Source organism: Mustela nivalis (assembly GCF_964662115.1).
Source record: "Mustela nivalis genome assembly, chromosome: 9".
Taxonomy (NCBI): Eukaryota; Metazoa; Chordata; class Mammalia; order Carnivora; family Mustelidae; genus Mustela; species Mustela nivalis.
In genome coordinates, this window is record NC_139028.1 from 113467954 (window position 1) to 113487427 (window position 19474).

General features: G+C 59.4%; 2 protein-coding genes and 1 long non-coding RNA gene across 21 annotated transcripts in view; 1 reads left to right on the plus strand and 2 right to left on the minus strand.

Annotated features, from left to right (window-relative positions):
* On the minus strand, positions 1–8317 carry LOC309873290. Of its 9 annotated transcripts, XR_014316259.1 has the most exons (6): positions 8245–8317; positions 7205–7277; positions 3600–3708; positions 2539–2657; positions 2098–2229; positions 1–943 (listed from the first exon to the last, which is right to left on the minus strand). It is a non-coding gene; the product is annotated as an uncharacterized lncRNA (long non-coding RNA). The 9 variants fall into 9 exon arrangements; XR_014316260.1 differs by lacking the exon at positions 8245–8317 and having other exon boundaries at positions 7205–7664; XR_014316261.1 differs by lacking the exons at positions 7205–7277; positions 8245–8317 and adding an exon at positions 3805–4065 and having other exon boundaries at positions 2098–2225.
* SCYL1 (SCY1 like pseudokinase 1) lies at positions 4150–15328 on the plus strand. 6 transcript variants are annotated; one of them, XR_014316246.1, is made up of 18 exons: positions 4150–4337; positions 4685–4825; positions 5014–5136; positions 5216–5442; positions 5855–5945; positions 6022–6177; positions 8270–8428; positions 9312–9419; positions 10108–10221; positions 11931–12086; positions 12608–12796; positions 12916–12991; positions 13274–13438; positions 13669–13811; positions 14260–14506; positions 14593–14805; positions 14894–14948; positions 15066–15328. XR_014316246.1 is itself a non-coding variant. In XM_082748476.1 (18 exons), the coding sequence occupies exons 1-18, from the start codon at positions 4227–4229 to the stop codon at positions 15188–15190; spliced, it is 2424 nt and encodes an 807-aa protein (XP_082604602.1). In that variant the 5' UTR covers positions 4151–4226; the 3' UTR covers positions 15191–15328. The 6 variants fall into 6 exon arrangements, 5 of the variants coding, with proteins under 5 accessions (XP_082604602.1, XP_082604603.1, XP_082604604.1 ...); XM_082748476.1 differs by having other exon boundaries at positions 4151–4337; positions 14435–14506; XM_082748477.1 differs by having other exon boundaries at positions 4151–4337; positions 14438–14506.
* Positions 15199–19474, minus strand: part of LTBP3 (latent transforming growth factor beta binding protein 3) — a 17225-nt gene continuing 12949 nt past the window's right edge. For 4 of the 6 annotated variants that reach the window (XM_082748453.1, XM_082748450.1, XM_082748448.1 and 1 more), the window contains 10 exons: positions 18254–18382; positions 17811–17978; positions 17564–17647; positions 17143–17271; positions 16901–17038; positions 16664–16804; positions 16345–16506; positions 16179–16259; positions 15940–16071; positions 15199–15832 (listed from right to left, as the gene is read on the minus strand). In XM_082748453.1, coding sequence (XP_082604579.1) covers positions 15681–15832; positions 15940–16071; positions 16179–16259; positions 16345–16506; positions 16664–16804; positions 16901–17038; positions 17143–17271; positions 17564–17647; positions 17811–17978; positions 18254–18382 — 1316 coding nt within the window. In that variant the 3' untranslated portion in view covers positions 15199–15680. The remainder of the gene's footprint in view (positions 15833–15939; positions 16072–16178; positions 16260–16344; positions 16507–16663; positions 16805–16900; positions 17039–17142; positions 17272–17563; positions 17648–17810; positions 17979–18253; positions 18383–19474) is intronic. The other 2 variants (XM_082748452.1, XM_082748451.1) reach the window with 1 other exon arrangement.

Here is a 19474-nt window from a genome sequence, read left to right on the forward strand (position 1 = left end):
TTTTTTATTTTTTTTAAGATTTTATTTATTTGACAGAGAGAGCACGAGAGGGAGAAGGTCAGAGGGAGAAGCAGACTCCCACGGAGCTGGGAGCCTGATGCGATGCGGGACTCCATCCGGGAACTCCGGGATCATGACTTGAGCCGAAGGCAGTGGCTTGACCAACGGAGCCACCCAGGAGCCCCCAGTTAATAATTCTTTATGTCAGACTTCTCCAGTCCAAATGGCTTTGTGGTTTTGCTCGGACTGAAAGAGATCCCGCGTATCCTTATGAGGATCGGAAGGAGGGAGAGCGCTTAGCTCAGTGCCTGACAGGCCGGGAGGTTGCAGAAAACAGCAGTGACGCCATCGTCCTCATCCTGTCCGCGTCACCCGCTGGTCTCCGCGCCCATGCCTACGGAACAGCCACTTCTTTATTAGCCATTGCTGTGGCTTCGCGGTATGCATGGGGTTTTGAATCCCTCCACTCCTGCGGACTCCTCCCCGTCGCCCCGATTACCAGCGGCCCTCTGAGCCCCGTCCACCAAGCACCCGCTGCGCTAGGCACTGAAGCTGTTACCTACAGTAACTCACAAATTCTCATCCTGTGCCTATTGTATTAATTTCCACAAATTTAGTGGCCTAAAACCACGCTGATTTATTACCTTACGCTTCCGGGTACCCGAGATCTAAAATGAAGGGGTCAGCACTGCCATGTCCCTTCTGAGGGCTGCAGGAGAGAGGCTGCGTTTCCCAGCTTCTAGAAAGCGGCCTCCTTCCTTGGCTCACGACCCCTCCCTCACAAGACACGTGCTCCTGCTGGCACACCTACTACTCACTGTGGTCTGCCTACAGCATCGGGCCTACGGGGATAATCCAGGATGACTTACCCATCTCCAGATCTGTGACTAGATTGCAACAGGGAAGCCCCTTTTACCGTGTAAAGCAACATATTCACAGAGTCCTGGGATTAAGAGGTGGACATAGGTGAGCTTTGTTCAGCCTACCTTCCCCGTGGAATAAATACTATTGCTCTACCCATTTCACAGATGAAAAAACTGAGGTGCAAGGAGAGTAAGTAACTTGCCCACGGTTGCACGACTCATAAGGAACAGAGCTGGGAAACAGGCAGTCTGACTCAGCTACACAGCGTTGTGTAAATCGTTGCATACCAGAATGAGGCTTTGTGTAGCATACATTTCTAGAAGCAGAATTACTGGGGTGAAGTTTAGTCGGTGTTGCTGAGCTGTCCTTTGCTACAGCTGCATCATTTCATGTCCACCAGCAGCACTGAAAATCCAGATGCTTTGAGGGCAGAATAAGACTTGAATACACAAAGGATTTTTACAACTTATCAACTTGGTGACTGAGAAATGTTTCTCTTTCGTGAAAGGAGAAGAACAGTATTCTCTCATTCATAAAAAAAAATTATAGTGGGAATAAGGAATTCTCAGTTTCCTGGGAAAAAAATAAAAAATTCTTGGGTGCCTGGGTGGCTCAGTGGGTTAAGCTGCTGCCTTCGGCTCAGGTCATGATCTCAGGGTCCTGGGATCAAGTCCCGCATCGGGCTCTTTGCTCAGCGGAGAGCCTGCTTCCTCCTCTCTCTCTCCGCCTGCCTCTCTGCCTACTTGTGATCTCTCTCTGTCAAATAAATAAATAAATAAAATCTTAAAAAAAAAATTCTTGATTACCTTCATGTATTGCGAGACTGAAAACACGCTTCTAACCTTGACTGTGACCCCAGCCTGTCTCCTTCTGCCTCGCCTTGTCAGAGGCACCGTTTTTGAGGGTTTGATTTTCCCACCTTGGTGGATTGCTTTTGTCTCCAGTGACATCTGAAGATCCCTAGTTAATAGATCACTTCCATCGCTTTCCAGTTTCCCCCTCTTTTATTTTGGATCTATGCCACAAAGCTTATCTTCCATGTCCCTTGTCGGCGACTGTTTATTTGGGGCCAAGTACCCCTGTTAACCGCAGAGGCGAATGTTGCATTACTCCGAGAGTCGTCTGTTTACAGGCAAGGAATAAGCATGAAGTGACTTCCCAAGATCCTATAGACATGGCATTCAACCCGAGGCACCTGCTTCCAGGTTCCCCCTGCTTGACATCCCACTGTACCTGCTGGGGAGCGGCTGGCCCCCTGGTCCCTCGCAGAAAGCACGTGTGCCTGCCGCACCATTTCTCCAGGTCCTTGCGGGTCTTGGTGGGCTGCTTGGATTTGTCCCAGCTGGGCTGCCACTTTATTTCTTTCTTTCTTTTTTAATATTTTATTTATTTATTTAACAGAGAGAGAGAGAGAGAGAGATCACAAGTAGGCAGAGAGGCAGGCAGAGAGAGAGGGAGAAGCAGACTCCCCACTGAGCAGAGGGCCCAAAGCGGGGCTTGATCCCAGCACCCTGGGATCATGACCTGAGCCAAAGGCAGAGGCTTAACCCACTGAGCCACCCAGGCGCCCCTGGGCTGCCACTTTCTATGTGTGAGCATTTAGAGCTTGGGTTCCTCACCTGTAAGATGGGAAGAACACCAGTCCTCCCTCATAGGGCAGTGAACTTGTATTACCTCCGCTTTGCAGCTGACAATGTGGAGGCTCAATGTTAGGGCAAGGTAGGCACAAAGAGAACCGGGGAAAGGGATGCTGTCTTCTTCTGAAGACGGTAGCCCCTCCGTGCTGAGTTCCACTGTAGAAGCAGGTTAGTTAGCAGAGAATCTGTAAGGAAGCTCCCTTTCTTGATTCTTCATTTGTAACTCTGCTTTCTGGTGTGATCTGCTCAGCCTGTGCTAGGCTTGGCTCCTACCTCCCTGCTGTCCCTCTGTGCACTGGGGACTCCCCGATCTCCCCCAGCCCAGTGGCCTTCCCTTTCTGCACCTGTTTCTTCTCCAGGAGAGGCCCCCATGCACTGCACAGACCAAACACTTGGTAGGGGCTAAGACAACAGGCACTGACTGAATGCTAACACATGACTCCTATTTTCTTGAACCATCCCCTTTACCATGGCTCCAAAGTGTCCTATCATTTCACACTCACAAGCACACAGCTCAGCCCTGGCTTACTTACCTCCCTGGTATGAAAAAAATTTCTAGGCTCTGTGTTTAGGCATTCAAGACTCCTGCTTGCCATTCCCCACCCCCCACCCTGTGACTTTAACTCCCCACCCTCCAATATTGCAAATTCCATATTCACAGTGTTGTCACTATCTTCCTAACAGAAGCTACACAGGAAAATCTCTAGTATTTACTTCTATTCTGCTCTGAGCAGCCAACACCCTGTCCAACCCTCCCTCTGGGTGACCAACCCTCACAGGTGCTTGGACAAGGAAAGGGAGACAATGAGTGCTGTGCTGAGTGACTGTTCTCTGTCAGGTGGTACTAAACAGAGTACTGTTCATTCCAACTTACAGATAAGGGAAGCAAGGTTTCCAGAGGATAAGGTGGGTTCCCACAGCCAGTGATAGGGCCTGAGCAGGGATTTGAACCTAGCTCTGCTGACCTTGGCATCTCCCACTCTCCAGTCTGCTCTCAAAGGCCTCCCAACTAACATATAATAGGTTCTAGGATTTCACCCACACTCCATAGAGGTGACTACAGGACTGTCCCCAACCCTGGGTCCCCTGAGACCCTACCTGAAGAGGGGGGTCATTGCCAATCAGTCTCTCCTGGACACTGGACTCCATCCAGCTAAGGGGCTCCATCCACCAACGTTGATGCCTCATTGGATCCTGGAGTTGCCTACTGGCAGGTGGGAGAGAACATCTGGCTTGGGGACAATCGTCCTCCCTAAGCCTCTGTCTACCCAACTTCTCTCCTTCACGTCTGTCTACAACTTACTTCCTCTTCCGTCCCGCTAGCTCTGCTCTTCTATGCCTCGGTTTCTCCATCACTTCTTCCTTCTCAAGTTCTCATCCCCTTAATAACGCAGGGAGGTAGACTCTACTACCACCCACATTTTAGATGTAAGGACACAGAGGCTCAGAGAGTTTGGGTGACCTGCCAGGCCCATACAGTAACTGGTAGGTAACTGGTGGCGCCTGTCCAGCAGGTGCTTGGCCAGGTTGCCAGGAAGCTGGTCTCTGCGCTGCCGGCCCCGCCCCCGATCCCGCCCCCGCCCCGCCCCGATCCCGCCCTTGCCCCGCCCCATCTGCTCCGCCCACCGACTCGGGCCCCGCCCCCGCCCCGCCCCGCCCCGCCCCGCTCAGCGGCCGGAGGATTCGGAGGAGAGGCGTCCCCAGCCTGCGGCGGCGGTGGGGACAATGTGGTTCTTTGCCCGGGACCCGGTCCGGGACTTCCCGTTCGAGCTCAGCCCGGACCCTCCCGAGGGCGGCCCGCCCGGGCCCTGGGTCCTGCACCGCGGCCGCAAGAAGGTGAGCGCCGCCCGGCTCCACAGGCCGCGGCCGACCTCGGCCTCGCCTAGTCAGCGCCGCCGGCCCAGCCGCGTCGCGCCCCGCCTGACGTGGCTGCGGAGCCTCCGGGGCGACGGGCCGGGGGAGGGGGCCGGGCAGTGCCGACGTGGCGGGCGGAAGGACCGAGGGACGACAGGCGGACGGAACCGGGGTCACGTGGGCCCGGCTCCGTGTCCGAGGGCTGACCTGGGGAGAGGCCGGCGGTGACCCTTTCCTCCCCGCACTGAGCAGCTCTGCGACCCTCTGGGAGATGGAGTGGTCGCTGGGGCCCGGCCCACATCCCTCAGGTCCCTCTGCCCTCCCCTCAGGCCACAGGCAGCCCTGTGTCCATCTTCGTGTACGATGTGAAGCCCGGTGCGGACGAGCAGACCCAGGTGGCCAAAGCTGCCTTCAAGCGCCTCAAAACTCTCCGGCACCCCAACATTCTGGCCTACATCGATGGGCTGGAGGTACCTGCCTCCCAGGCTGCCCCATCTCCGCCCCGCGCTTTCTCCCAGTCTCCCCGTGTGTCTTCTGTCTTCCTGCCCCTCAGTTTCCACCCCTTCTGCCTGGGCACCCCCACATTTGATACCCCTCCTCCACCTGTCTCCCTGGGCCTCTCATCTCCCCTTCCTCTCCTGCCGTGTCCCCCCTTCAGACAGAAAAATGCCTCCATGTAGTGACAGAGGCAGTGACCCCACTGAAAATGTACCTCAAGGAGCGAGCCGAGGCCGGTGGCCTGAAGGAGCTGGAGCTCTCCTGGGGGCTACACCAGATTGTGGTGAGGTGGGGGGCAATGGTGATGAGAGCGGGGTGGGGGCCTCGGGTTGCGGGGGTGTGATGGCTCCTTCTGCCCCCAGAAAGCCCTCAGCTTCCTGGTCAATGACTGCAGCCTCATCCACAACAACGTCTGCATGGCCGCTGTGTTCGTGGACCGCGCCGGCGAGTGGAAGCTGGGGGGCCTGGACTACATGTACTCGTCCCAGGGCAATGGTGGGGGGCCCCCCCGGAAGGGGGTCCCTGAACTTGAGCAGTATGACCCCCCGGAGTTGGCTGATGGCAGTGGCAGAGCAGTCAGAGAGAAATGGTGGGTGACTGGCCGTGGCATGTCCCAGCCTGCCCTATTCTGGAAGCTCCTGCAGCCTTGGGACCCCTTAGCCCCCCCCCCCCCCCCCGTCCCCTGCTGCACAGCTGGGGAGGGAACTGGGGTCCTCCGGGAGGTAGGGCGGTTTAAACACAGGCTTTGAGTGTGTTTTGGTGGTTCTGAGGTTGAAAGGTGTGTGACTTGCTTTCCTGAGCCTCACTTTCTTTATCTGTCCAATGGGACTAATGAACCTGCACCCTGCTTCTCAGGGTTCTCCCTTCCTGATGGGAGGGTCAGCTGAGGGACATAGCTCAGCGTCTGCCATGCAGTGAGGGTCTGGTGCCCAAGGCAGGTAGGAGGCCTGTGCTAGCAGGTGGCAGGGCCTTGAGCAGCTCTGGTCACTGCCTTGCCTCAGGTCGGCTGACATGTGGCGCTTGGGCTGCCTCATCTGGGAAGTCTTCAATGGGCCCCTACCTCGGGCGGCTGCCCTGCGCAATCCTGGGAAGGTGAGTGTCTGATCGAGTCCCAGCTCCTGCCTGCCGGCTAGCCAGCCCTGCCCTGACACTGACCCTTCTCCCACAGATCCCCAAATCGCTGGTCCCCCATTACTGCGAGCTAGTCGGCGCCAACCCCAAGGTGCGTCCCAATCCAGCCCGCTTCCTGCAGAACTGCCGGGCGCCGGGGGGCTTCATGAACAACCGCTTTGTGGAGACCAACCTCTTCTTGGAAGAGATCCAGGTGAGCCCCCCCAGTCCCCCCGGCCCCCCTCCCCGGGCTTTGTTCCTGTGTTCTTCACCCCGGCCCCCCCTCCCCACTTTCCACAAAGTGGAATTAGACCTTGGGAAACAAGGAGGGACTATGGAGCCAGGCTCTCTGGGCCTGAATTCTGGCTCCAACTCTTGCTGTGTGACTTGTCTGACACATGTTACTAATGACAGTCCCTACTTCAGGGGACTCTCACTGGTAGAGAGCGACAAAAAATACATAAAAGGAAAGGTGTACTCGCCGGGACAGGGGTAAATACCAGGAAGGAAAAAAGTGGGTCAGGGTGCTCAGGGAAGGCCTCTCTCAGGGCTGACATCTGAGCTGAGACCCGAAGACTGGGAGACATGGGGATGGTGACTGGGGAGGAATGTTCCAGGCAGGGGGAACAGCAAATGGAAAAGTGTGAGGAAGGGATTCTTGGCTTAATCTCCTTGAGTCTCAGTTTCCATATCTGTATATTGGGGGCAATAGTAGTCTCTGCGGGCCCATAGGTTGTTGTAGGGAATGAAGGAGAAAGGCTCGGCCTGGATACCTGCTCTGACCCGGCCATGAGGGGGGGCACACAGAAAGGTGACTGAGAATCTGGAGTTGGGGAGGAGTGACAGACACTGGCACAGACCTTGATGGAGCAGGGGCCGAGGACTCTTCCGAGCATGGGGAACTGGGGCTGTGTCTTGAGGCAGAAGCGCTGGAAACACTGAGCCCTGTGCCTCCTGGACCATTTGGGGGCAGCAGGAACTTTGTTATGGGACATTCTCCTCTCCTCACGGGGCTGACTGGGCCCAGCTGCCCTGCTTAAAATGTGCTCCACAGGCGATGGCTGTTTCTGGCCAGTCCCAGGAGACTGTGGGAGGGCAGGGCCTAGAGGCCCCTCTTCCTGTCACTGGGCAGACTAGGGGAGAGAGCCCAGCTAGGCAGCCTGGAGTGTGGTTGAGTCTTCCTCTGGGCCCCGGTGCCCCATGAGTGCTGTCAGAGCACAAAGCCTGCCTCCTGCGCTCACCTGAGTTGCTCCGGCGCCAGCCAGGTCCTCCTCATCCCCAGCCAGAGGTCAGCTCTTCCGGGCCAGGCAGCAGCTTGGGAAACGAAGTTACAGTAGTGACTACAGGAACTTTGGAAGCAGCCTGGACTATGTCATAATCCCTGCCCCATCACTCCTGACTGGTGACCTTGAACCTCAGCCTCCTTGTCTATACTTGAGGGGGTGAGCACCTCTTCCTTGGGGGCAGCACCACGGAGGGACCAAACCCCTGAGATACACTTTCCCCTGACTGCTTTTTAGCTGTGTGGCTTTGGGCCAATTCCTTGCCCTCTCTGGGCATCAGTTTCCTTGGTGGAGTAAATGCGGATTATGTTAGCACCTGTCTCATAAAGTTGCGGGGGGATGATTTAAGCTGCACAAAGGTTTCAGTATATAACTCTGGCTGGGCTGTTGTCTGTCCTCAGGGAATGTGAATTGTGCGGATGACGGCCTTAGAGGGAGGTTGGCGGGATCATTGAGCTGGCAGCCTGGTCTGTCCGGCTTCAGTGGGGGGACCAGGTCTGGGGGTCAGCTGTACCTGATCCCTGCCTTCCCCACAGCTTGCCAGGAACGCCTGCCCAGCTGGGGCCCGGGCGATGGGCTAAGCCCCCTCCCCTGTCTGAGCCTTCGTGTCCTCCTCTGTGTGCAGGGGTTAATGGTCCTCACACCTTGGGTTATGGTGAGGAGGAGAGGCAAGGCCGACAAACGGCCTGCTGTCCCCAGCGGCTGCTTCCCCAGCAGCAGGTCGGCGGGTGATAGCAATGACGATGGTGTGTCAGGCCGTGAGCCGACGGGTTTCCCGCGCATGACAGCTCTGTGAGGTGGCGTAGTTGTTAGCGCGTCTCACAGATGGAGGCACTCACCCAAGGTCACGTGGCTACTGAACGGGGGAGCTGGGATTTGAAGGCAGCCCCGTGGGCTCCCGCAGCCACGCGCTTCAGTTGTCTTTCAGGCAGGGTTGGAGGACGACCCCCTGTCCTTGCCCGTAGCTGAGGAATGGCGTGACTAGGCTGATGTCCTACCTGTAACCTGTCCTTGTTCCCCCAGATCAAAGAGCCAGCTGAGAAGCAAAAGTTCTTCCAAGAGCTGAGCAAGAGCCTAGACTCGTTCCCCGAGGACTTCTGCCGGCACAAGGTGCTGCCCCAGCTGCTGACCGCCTTCGAGTTCGGCAGCGCAGGAGCGGTCGTCCTCACGCCCCTCTTCAAGGTGGGTGGGGGCGGTGGGGCCCAGACCCTGGCTGGGGGGGGGGTCTGAATGGCAAAAGAGAGGGCTCTGGGGGAGGGACGGACCGGTGAGGGCAGACCCACACTAACATTCATATACACACTCATACACACACACACACGCAGAGCCGCCTGCGTGCTTGAGGAGCTCACCGCCGAGAGTCCCTCGGTTCAGCTCTCCAGGGCCACCTGATCGGCCGTCTGGGAGGCTGCAGGGACTTCTCGTCCTTGGGGGGAGGAAACCCTGTGCCTCTAAATTCTTTTCCCGCAGACCCCTTACTCAGAGCCTGTAGACCTTTTTCCGTTTCCCCAAGACAGCAGCCTTGGTCTGACTTGTGCACCCGGTTTCCAGGGCCCAGGAGATCGTCGGCTCACCACCCCACTTTGTAGCCTCCCTCCTGACCTCTTGGCACCCTGTTCTTTTGGCAACTAGCGGGTGGATCCTCTCCGCCTTCCCCAGACCCCAGCCTGCCCTTACCTGGGCACCTGCCGTTCCCCACTCTGTCCACTTTTCCACGAAGGGGGAAGACAGCAAGCAGATCCCATATGGCCGGCAATCTCCAGAAGTGATAGAATTATAGTTAGAATTCTGTGTGCACGTGTGTCCATGTGGTGTACTGGGGCCTGATTGTACGGAGGGGCACAGACCTTTCATCGGCCTCCCGAGAGGCTGCCTTGACCCAAAAAGGTGTTACGGGCAGAGGACAGGCAGAAGGGCTGCTGGAGAAGGGCCCTCCTCCCTCCCACATCACCCCATCCCCATCCTGGGACATAAAGCAGGGAGCCCAAGGAAAATGAATGAGCCCAGTCAGGTCACCCCACTTCCACGGAGGCAGCTGAGCCCCATCTCCTGCTCTTTCCCGAAGGTGGGCAAGTTTCTCAACGCGGAGGAGTACCAGCAGAAGATCATCCCTGTCGTGGTCAAGATGTTCTCGTCCACTGACCGGGCCATGCGCATCCGCCTTCTACAGCAGGTGGGGGCTGTGGTTAGACCCTGTCCCCCTCTACCCAACCCGGACCCCACCTTGGCTGCTGGGGAGACCCCCTGCCTCACCTCCAGTCCCAGGCTGGTGGCAGGAGGTGGCATCCTGGAAACTTCTCCAAACACACACTAGGGCTGGTAATCCTAGGCTCTTAGGAAATCGAGACTATCATGGGCCTCAACCGCAGCTTTGAGAAGGCACAGCCCTCCCAGACTGCGGGCCTTCCCCCTGCAACCCAATCTCTTCGCTTGGTCACCAGAGCCGTTTAGAGTGGGGATAGTGTCTCTCCTGCCAACCCCAAGGCAGCCAGGAGCATCAGACATGATCTCTGGGATCATGGCCAGCCCTCCCTGAGCCACTTTCCGGATGGGGATGATAATCCCTTTTAAAGAAGAGGCAGTGGAGGCTCTAAGAAAGGACGTGGTGCAGGGCCACAGGCCGGACCCTCCCGCTCCCAGTCCTTGGTTCTTCCCAGCACCGTCCTAGCCTCTCATCACTGCATGTGGACCTAAGGCCAGAGAAAGGCCATCTGTGAGGTAGAGGGCTCAGGAGACTCACCTGGTTGGTCAGTGCCTGTGTAGGGGAAATAACCAAGCCACAAAATGGGCCGGTGACTGTGGTCAGGCAAGGAGGGGCTGACTATGTTCTCACCAACCCCCCCGCCAACACCGGGCCACAGATGGAACAGTTTATTCAGTACCTGGATGAGCCAACAGTCAACACGCAGATCTTTCCCCACGTCGTACACGGCTTCTTGGACACCAACCCTGCCATCCGAGAGCAGACAGTCAAGGTAGGTGTGCCCTGGTTTTCCGAGGCTCGGAGGGGGCTCACACGAGGACAGAGGTCTTGGTTTGGGCCTGTGCGTCTGAGAAGGTTAGGGGAGGGGCAGGCACCATCCTGCATATGGGCCCAGGCCCCGGGTGCAGCTCAATAGCTGGTGGGAGGACAGCACGGGCATGGTCTATATCCTCCGTGCAGTAGACACTGGCTGAGGCTCTCTCAGTGCCCAACCTTGTGGCCCGTGCTTGGATGCAGGGTCTGTCTCATGGAGCTGCTTTTTGAGGTGATGGAGAGTGGGCTTGCCAGACAGGAAACAGAATTAGAAAAGATATGTTAGGGGGAGCCTGGGTGGCTCAGTAGGTTGACTGAGTCCTGATCTCAGCTCAGGTCATGATCTCAGGGTCCTGGGATCGAGCCCTGAGCGGGTCTCTGTGCTCAGCATGGCGTCTGCTTCTCCCTCTCCCTCTATTCTTCCCCCTGCTCAAGTGCACGCATGACTGCTCTCTTTCTAAAATAAATAAAGTCTTAAAAAAAAAAAGAAAAGAAAAACTGTGTTGGAAAGTCACAGAGTGTGAAGAGAAGGGTTTGCAGTTTTGAGAACAGCAGTCAGGGAAGCCTTTGCTAGGGATCTGTCACTAAAGGAAAGGAGGCAAGGGTCGGGCTGCGGGGAGATGGCGAGGAAACGTGCTCTGTGCAGAGGGACTGTGCCCAGAGATCTGGAGGCCAGCACGTGCCTGGAATGGAGGAGTAGCAGCAGGAGGGTTATCGTGGCCGAAGGGGCCCCCCAGTCATGGGGGCTCAGATCTGAAAGGCAGTAGCGGGTGGACAGAAGGGGCCATGTTCCAAAGAGGGTGGGCAGACGGGATGTGCCCGTGGGTGGCTGTGAAGCCAAGTATGGCTCCGAGGTTTCCGGCCTGGGCAGCTGGAAGGTTAAGTTGCCATTTACCAAGAAGACTGGGAGCAGCAGTTTTGCGGGAAGAGGTCAGTCTGCTCTTGGCCACGTCTGTTAGGCAGGTGCAGGTGTCTGTTCGGCCGCTGGTTATACATGTGTATAGTTTAAGGAAGAAGCCGGGGCCGGAGGTGCACACCTGGGCATTGTCCACTACTCAGGGCATTCAAAGCCACGAAGGGGTAAGGACACCTAGGGTCACCTAGGGCCTGGGGAGCCGCCCTGGGGCTCTGAACAGTGAGATCTCGGCCACAGGAGACCGAGAAGGAGCGGCCAGTGAGGTCTGAGGAGAACCAGGAGAGGGCAGGGGCCTGGAGGACCAGAGATGGAAGTCTCCAGGAGGGAGAGCTTGGGGATGTCACAGCGCTGAGGGGTCGGGTTTGGTTTGATGGAGAATTGGCCGTTGGACTTAGCAACACAGAGGTCCCTGGTGATCTCCCCTCCAGCCAGTTAGTAGAATGTGGTGGGGGTGTTTCTGTGGACATCTGAGTCGAGCGCACGCAAGAGAGAGCAGAAGGAGAAAGACGGGAGACAGGAGCGTGAGCAAACCTCGGAGGTTATGGGGTGAAGGGGACAGAGAAGTGTCCCATTGCTCAGCATTCCGGGTAGGGGCCAGGACCTGCTGGGGAGGCAGGTTTGGGAGGGTCTCCGCCGGTCCTGTCGGAGCCCAGTGTCCCTGTCGGCCTCCACACCCTCCCAGGAGGCCACTCCTCCCCGTGGTGCTTTGCTGGCTGTGACCCCCAATTTCCACCCTGCCCTGACCCCCGCAGTCCATGCTGCTCTTGGCCCCGAAGCTGAACGAGGCCAACCTCAATGTGGAGCTGATGAAGCACTTCGCGCGGCTGCAGGCCAAGGACGAGCAGGGCCCCATTCGCTGCAACACCACCGTCTGCCTGGGCAAGATCGGCTCCTACCTCAGTGCCAGTGTGAGTGCCCAGCCGGCCGCCTGGGGCTTCTGTCGCTGCCTTGGGGCCCAGCGTCCTCCAGGGCCAGGCCTCCTTGTGCGGTCATGCTCCCAGCCCCAGCGTCGGTGAGCCGATGGTGCTGGATCTGGGAACCGAACTCCGGCTTGCTTGGCCCCGAGGCCATGGGCAGCCCCTCGGCCAGGGTTTGCAAATGCAGACACATAGCAGGAATGAATGAGTGAGTGAATGAATGAATGATGTCACAGTGCACAGGTCGGGAGAGAAGTGCAGGCCCTAGCCCCACGGCAGCTACTGCTCCAGCCCCCGCTGTCTGAGGCAGCAGGAACCCACCGATCTGAGAGGAGAAGCCAAGATTGGGTTTTCAGTAAAAAGTCTCCCCATTTGTCGGTGATTAGCTCACATTTTTCTGACTTGGGGGCGGGAGCATCCGTGGATGGCTCTGCTCTGGGAAGCAGGTCTGGCAGTCCTGGGTCCCAGTATGGACCCTGCACTCAGGAGTGTTCTCCCCCGGCCCTCCCCAGACCAGGCACAGGGTCCTCACCTCTGCCTTCAGCCGGGCCACTAAGGACCCATTCGCACCTTCCCGGGTGGCGGGCGTCCTGGGCTTTGCGGCCACCCACAACCTCTACTCGATGAACGACTGTGCCCACAAGATCCTGCCTGTGCTCTGCGGCCTCACTGTGGATCCTGAGAAATCTGTGCGAGACCAGGTGAGGCACAGCTGGGCCTGGGCTCGAGCTGGGGCTCCGGGGGTTAGCTGGGCCCTGGCTGGCCCCGTGGGGTCGCAGGAACCCTGGAGGCCCCAGCTCTGCCCCTTCCTCCCCCACAGGCCTTCAAGGCCATTCGAAGCTTCCTGTCCAAACTGGAGTCTGTGTCCGAGGACCCCACCCAGCTGGCTGAAGTGGGTGAGTGGTCCACACTCATGTTCTCTTTCCCTCCCACCACATCTTTAACTGTCACCTTTCATGGCCCCCTTGCCCCTCACTGGAGTATCTGGAAGCTAGAACCGCAGGGAGCAGACCTGACACCACGGCTCCCCGCCGCCCCCATCCCGCCCATGGGAGAGCACAGGCCTGGAGAAGGGGGGCCACTACAAGTTGCTCCGTGTTAGTTCCTGCCTTCCTGTCACCTTCCCCATAGAGAGCCTGGGGTGACTGTCCCTGTCTCTGCCTTCTGTCACTGCCCAGAGAAGGATGTCCACGCAGCATCCAGCCCCGGCATGGGAGGGGCGGCAGCCAGCTGGGCAGGCTGGGCTGTGACAGGGGTTTCCTCGCTCACCTCCAAGCTGATCCGTGCACACCCAGCAGCCGCCCCGGCTGAGACCAACGTCCCCCAGAGACCCACACCTGAGGGTGAGTGTCCCAGAGTGGCCGTGTCGGTGATTCAGAGGGCTCAGGGGTGCCGGCACCCAGGAGCTGTTCTGTCTGGCTTCCCCTGGCGTGGCGGTGGGGATGCACGGACAGGGCAGAGTCTAGTCCCCTCATGAGCCTTCCCTCCCTACACCTCCCCCCACGACCTCTCCCTGTTTTGAGACCTTCCTGGGTCCCAGTGTATGGGAGCTCAGTGAGCCTCTGCTCCTCAGGACTTCCTGCCCCGGCCCCCACCCTCGTCCCTGCCCCACCCGCGACCCCAGGCGCCTGGGAGACGCAAGAGGAGGGCACAGACACGGCAGAGGACAGCAGTGCTGCCGACAGATGGGACGACGAAGACTGGGGCAGCCTGGAGGTGAGGGGGGCGCGCGGGGGTCTCCCTAGGTGACTCCAGCTCAAAGCTTGAAGCCTGCCTTCAAGGAGCCTGGGTGGCCTTGGCTGGTGTCCCTGGTGAGGTGGCGTCCTGGAGTAGCTCTGGTGGGTAAGAGATGGCAGCGGACACCCACTCAGCTCCAAGGGCTCCGGGGAGCAGGGCTGGGAATGGGAGTCCAGGTGGGCGGTTTGGGGGGCAGCCCCTTGGTCTTCCTCACTCTCTTCTGGTCCCCGTCCTTTGCCCACTGGCTCCACTGGTCAGCGAGGAGCGGCCATTCCCAGGCCCATGGAGAGGGGGTTGCTGAGGATGGAGTGAGGCTACGTGAAGGGAATGGGGCAGGCCTCTGGGCCCGATTTCTCCACCTGCTGCCAGCAGCGTCTGGCCTGGGGCTGTGGGGAGGGGTGTGGACCAGCTCGACCTTACTCCCCAGCCTCAGAGTGATGGCACGTGCACTCTGGATGGGAAACAAGGCTCGAGGAGCAAATGAGATGGAATGCAAAAGAAGAAAGGGTAGAGCCCATGGCTGGGAAGGGGCTAGCAGGCTTCCTGGCCCTTCGGGTGCGGGCTGGCGTGTCTACGGCCGTCCTCTCCTTCCCACACTGCAGCAGGAGGCCGAATCGGTGTTGGTCCAGCAGGAAGACTGGAGTGCTGGGGGCCAGGCTAGCCGTGCTGGGCAGGTAAACAGAGTGGGACACGGGTGTTTCTGTGGGGGGTGGGGCCAGCTCCCCCACCCCATCGGGCACGACCTCCCCACCTTCTGCAGACCAGCAGCCTGGATGTCAAATCCCCTGAGTCAGACTGGAGCAGCTGGGACGCGGAAGGCTCGTGGGAGCAGGGCTGGCAGGACCCAAGTCCCCCAGAGCCGCCCCCTGAGGGCACACGGCTGGCCAGTGAATATAACTGGGGTGGCCCGGAGCCCAGCGACAAAGGCGATCCCTTTGCTGCCCTGTCGGCACGACGGGAGACTGGTGCGCAGGTCCGTGGCACCCGTCTGGGGGAGGGTACAGACTGGGGTGGACCTCAGCTGGGAGTCCATGCCCACTCCCGCCATGCTTTCGTTTCAGCTGAGACCTGATTCGTGGGGCGATGACAACTGGGAGGGTCTGGAGACAGAGAGCCGTAAGTGTTCCCCTGGGACAGCTGGTGGACTAGGGCTATTGACTGGGGCAGGTGCAGGCTGGGCAGCTGAGCCCCCTGTGCTCCTGAAGCCCTCAGCCCACCTCCTCCTGCTCCCAGGGCAAGGGAAGGCCGAGCTGGCCCGGAAGAAGCGTGAGGAGCGTAGGCGGGAGATGGAGGCCAAACGCGCCGAGAAGAAGGCAGCCAAGGGCCCCATGAAGCTGGGCACCCGGAAGCAGGACTGAACTGCAGGTGCGGGCGCTTGTAGCCGCGGAGAGCGGGCCCCGCGGATGTATTTATTGTACAAACCATGCAGCCCGGCCAGTCTGGCCAGGCACATCTCACGTGTACATAATCAGAGCCACAATAAATTCTATTTCACACCCCGGTGCTGGGCTCAGTGTAGCCCCTCCCAGGAGGCTCGGGTCTGGCGCAGCCCCGTGGAGTCCACGCCCACCACAGACATGAACATCAATTTGCTTGGAAAACCAAGAGTAAAGAGGCACGATCTGATTTATCGGTTGCCAGGAAATGCCCTTTGGGAGGAAGGCCGCCAGTGCCAGAGACCCAGTCTCTTCCTGTAAACTGGGCGGCGCTGCTGGGCGCAGGGAGGGGTCCGAGGACCCTGGAGAGTTCCTGGGTCCGAGCCCCGAGTTGGGGCAGGCAGCAGAGGCTGAGCTCGCCCAGAGGCTCAGGCAGAAACCCCACGCTGATGGCCGAGGTCGGGGCTCCGCATCAGCGGCGGCGCTGGGGCACGCAGGCCCCGTGCGGGCGGCTGCGCGCGAAGCCAGCTTTGCAGACGCAGCGGAAGGAGCCGCTCGTGTTCACGCAGCGCTCGCTCTTGCACAGCAGCCCGCGCTGGTTCAGCTCCCGGCACTCGTCGATGTCTGGGGGTGGGGGCGACAGGTGCATCTTCACCGGGACGACGGAGTACGAAGCCCCCTTAGCTTGCACACCTCCCTCTGGCCACGCCCCCGCCCCGCCCCTGGCTCACCCACACAGCGCGCGCGAGAGGCGTCGAGCTGGAAGCCTCCAGGACACTCGCACACGGCACCACCGGGTCGGGGCACGCAGCGGCCGCTCACGCAGCGACACTCGTCCGAATCCTCCTCTGAGCTGTCCTCTTCTGCGCAGGCCGGGAGAATGTCGACATTAACCTCCACCTCCACCACCTGCAGCCCGACTGGAACCCCCGCCGATCACCACCACGCCTTGCCCTCCTGCTACACTCACCTCGAGGGGGCTTCCCCAGCAGCAGGGGACTCGCGTCCCAGAAAGAATTGCTCTCACTCTGCGACGTCGGGCACTGGGACCCTGGGAGGGACAGGGGCGGTCAGCGACAGGGATGCACCCAGCTCCGGCCCCAACCGTTCCGGGGGTGGCCGGCGGTTTGGCTCACCGGAGCTGCGCGGCGGGCAGGGGCGGCACTGCGCTCCCCAGCCGCGGCCCTGGCGACAGCAGCAGTCGTCGAAGGTGAGGGTTGGCCCGGCTAGGGGCCCCGCGCACATGCCGTCTTCTCCACGCTGGGCCCAGCACACGTCCCGCCGCTCCGGGGCACGCTCTGCGGAGGGAGACCCGGCATCAGCTAGGCGCCCCAAGGTGGGGGTGGGGGGCAATCGGCTCCCCCGTTCCCACCCACCCTCGCAGGGGCCGCGACCCCGGGGCTCCACACAGCGGACCGGGCCCTCGGACTGGTCCAGGACAACTCTCGCCCTCACCGGCTGGGCTCTCCGGGAGCTGGCAATCGCGGCCGGAGGGCCCGGGCACCCAGGGCGGGCGGCACTCGCAGCGGTAGGAGCCCGGCAGGTTGACGCAGCGACCAGGGCGGCAGGCTGCCGGGTCCTGGCACTCGTCTACGTCTACGGGTAGCGAGGGCATGTGCGGGGGTGGTGGTCACGGCTCGGCCCGGTCCCCGCCCCCCTCCTGTTTCCCCAGCCAGCAGGCCCGGGCCTCACCCATCTCCTCTGGGCTCAGACACTGGCGCTGCGCTGGGCTGTACTCGGCCGGGGGCGTGCAGGCACAGCGGTAGCCGCCGCGCGTGTTCTCACACACTCCGTTCCGGCAGTTGGACTCGTCCAGGCACTCGTCCACGTCTGCGGGGAGGAAAAGCGCCAGTGGAGGGAAATGGCCCGAAGTAGGGTGGTTGTGTGTGTCTCCCGGCCGCGGTCCCGCGGCCGCGGGGATCGCCTGCACTCACCCACGCACTCCAATAGGTTCCCGTCGTAGTAGAAGCCTTGCTTGCAATAACACTCGTAGCCCGGCTGCGTATTCACGCACTTGCCCTCCTTGCAGATCTCCGCCCCAAACAATATGCACTCGTCGATATCTGCGGAGGGACAAGCCGTGGCCGCCCGCTGGTCTTTACCTGCCGGGCGGCTCCGGCCCGCAGCCAGGGAAGTGGGGGCGGAGCTCACCGCGGGAGCCGAGCGAACTCAGCGGGAGAGGATTTTCCGGACCCGGAAGTATGCGTGCTAGGGGCGGGGCAGACGCTGAAGATGTGGGCGGGGCTTACCCCAGGGCCCGCTACAGACCTAGCGGGCACGGGCGGGGTCGGGGCGGTCCGAACCTCGGTGGGCGGAGCGGGGCTGCCCGGTGGGCGGAGCCGTGTCGGGGCTTACCACGGTGGGCTGGGATGCCGTAGTTGACAATGTTGTTGTCTTGGGTGTAGCCCTTCCCGTCTGGGCAGAGACTGTGGAACTCAGCTGCGGGGAGAGAGCGGCCGTGGGGAAGAAAGGAGGCACGACTGAGCGCGCGCGCACTAGCCGCTGGGCTCATGTCGGAGCTCTCTGCCCATTTCCCACCGACCCAGGAAGGGGCCGTCTCCCCCAGCACATTTCCAAAAATGAAGAAACTGAGACTCCTGACCTGAGCTGTAGACTGGGCAGGGATAGATCTCACAGTGGTCTCCCCAGCCAGCTCCCAGCGAACAGCAGCATTCTTGCTGGGTGACATTAGTGGCCAGTACACTGTCGCAGAACACCGTGTCATCGAAGTTAAGGTAGCACTCCTTCTTGTGGTGGGGCGGCTCCACCTCTGAGGGGAGAGGAGGGAAGCTCAGGGTCCTGCAAACAATCCTGCCAACCCACGCTCCCCACCAATCTCGTTCCTCTGCTCCCTCACCTTCCCTGGCTCTCCTCAGCTACCCTGTCAGAGCCAAGTTCCAACCTCAAAGTGGCATTCAGGACCCTCCTGCAAGGTCCAGCCCCCCTACCCCCATCCCCAGACTCTCAGGCAAAAGGGATTTCTCCTTGTTCCCCCTGATTCCAGAGGCTGGAACAAGCACCCATCTCTGAACCCAGGCCACTCACCCTCACAGCCGTGGTGGTCCTGGGTGGGCGTGAACCCCTCATCACAGATGCAAGCGTAGGAGCCCTGCAGGTTCTCACAGGCCCCGTGAGGAAGGCACAGGCCAGGGTCCTGGCTGCATTCATCTATGTCTGTGGCCAGCAAGAGAAGCAGGAAGAGTTGCTCCAAGGAAACCAGCCCCTCCTTCCCTGTGGGGTGTGCCTCCAGGGACTCACACAAGCTCAGAACCCAAACTTCCACTTTGATCTCAAAGTGCACACAACCCGATGTCCACTCGGGTCTGTCTGTGCGTGTGACTAGAGGTGAGCACATTCACTGTCTTCTGCCATTCACATGGCAGGTTTTAGGTGCCACGGCTGTCACCAGCAACAAATGGAGTCCTAACTCTTAGCCCACATCTGGGGACTTTTGGTTTGGCCTCCTGATACATTTCAGTTTCATCCTTTATTCTAAATACTGGCACCCCCAAATCTATGTTCGGGGCACTCTCCCCTAAAAACACAACTGACTCCTCCCAGATCTCTGTGCTTTGCACACCCTGTTCTTTGGGCCTGGAATACCATGCCTGCTTCTCTCTGCATGGGGACTTTATTTATGCCTTAGGAAACCATCCTTAGGGGAGCCTGGGTGGCTCAGTGATTAAGCATCTGCCTTCAGCTCAGGTCATGATCCCAGGGTCCTGGTATGGAGCCCCATGTCGGGGTCTCTGCTCGCCAGGGAGCCTGTTTCCTTCTCTCTCTCCACCTGCCTGTTACTTGTGATCTCTGTCAAATAAATAAATAAAAATCTTTTTTTTTTAAAGATTTTATTTATGTATTTGACAGAGAGAGATCACAAGTAGGCAGCGAGGCAGGCAGAGAGAGAGGGGGAAGCAGGCTCCCCGCTGAGCAGAGAGCCCGATGCGGGGCTCGATCCCAGGACCCTGGGATCATGACCTGAGCTGAAGGAAGAGGCTTTAACCCACTGAGCCACCCAGGCGCCCCAATAAATAAAAATCTTTAAAAAAAATTATCAGCACCACGCTCTAACCAACTGAGCTAACCGGCCAGCTTAAAAAAAATTAAAAAAAAAAAAAGAAACCATCTTTTTGCTCCAAGTTCTAGTTCAATAGTCCCCTCTCTATTGCCAATTAATCACTTATGCAGACCTCTTCTGGCACCCTGTGGTAGGAATCAACTCACATGTCAGCCTCCCCTAGTGGGGGCCCTGGGTTGTCGCCCCCT

What these genes read in the sequence shown, in the direction of transcription:
- SCYL1 (XM_082748476.1), top strand. Translation starts at nt 4,227, where the DNA reads ATGTGGTTCTTTGCCCGGGACCCGGTCCGGGACTTCCCGTTCGAGCTC. An exon ending in GGGGGCTACACCAGATTGTG is followed by an intron (nt 5,137 to 5,215) that starts GTGAGGTGGGGG and finishes TTCTGCCCCCAG; the next exon opens with AAAGCCCTCAGCTTCCTGGT. An exon ending in AGAGCAGTCAGAGAGAAATG is followed by an intron (nt 5,443 to 5,854) that starts GTGGGTGACTGG and finishes GCCTTGCCTCAG; the next exon opens with GTCGGCTGACATGTGGCGCT.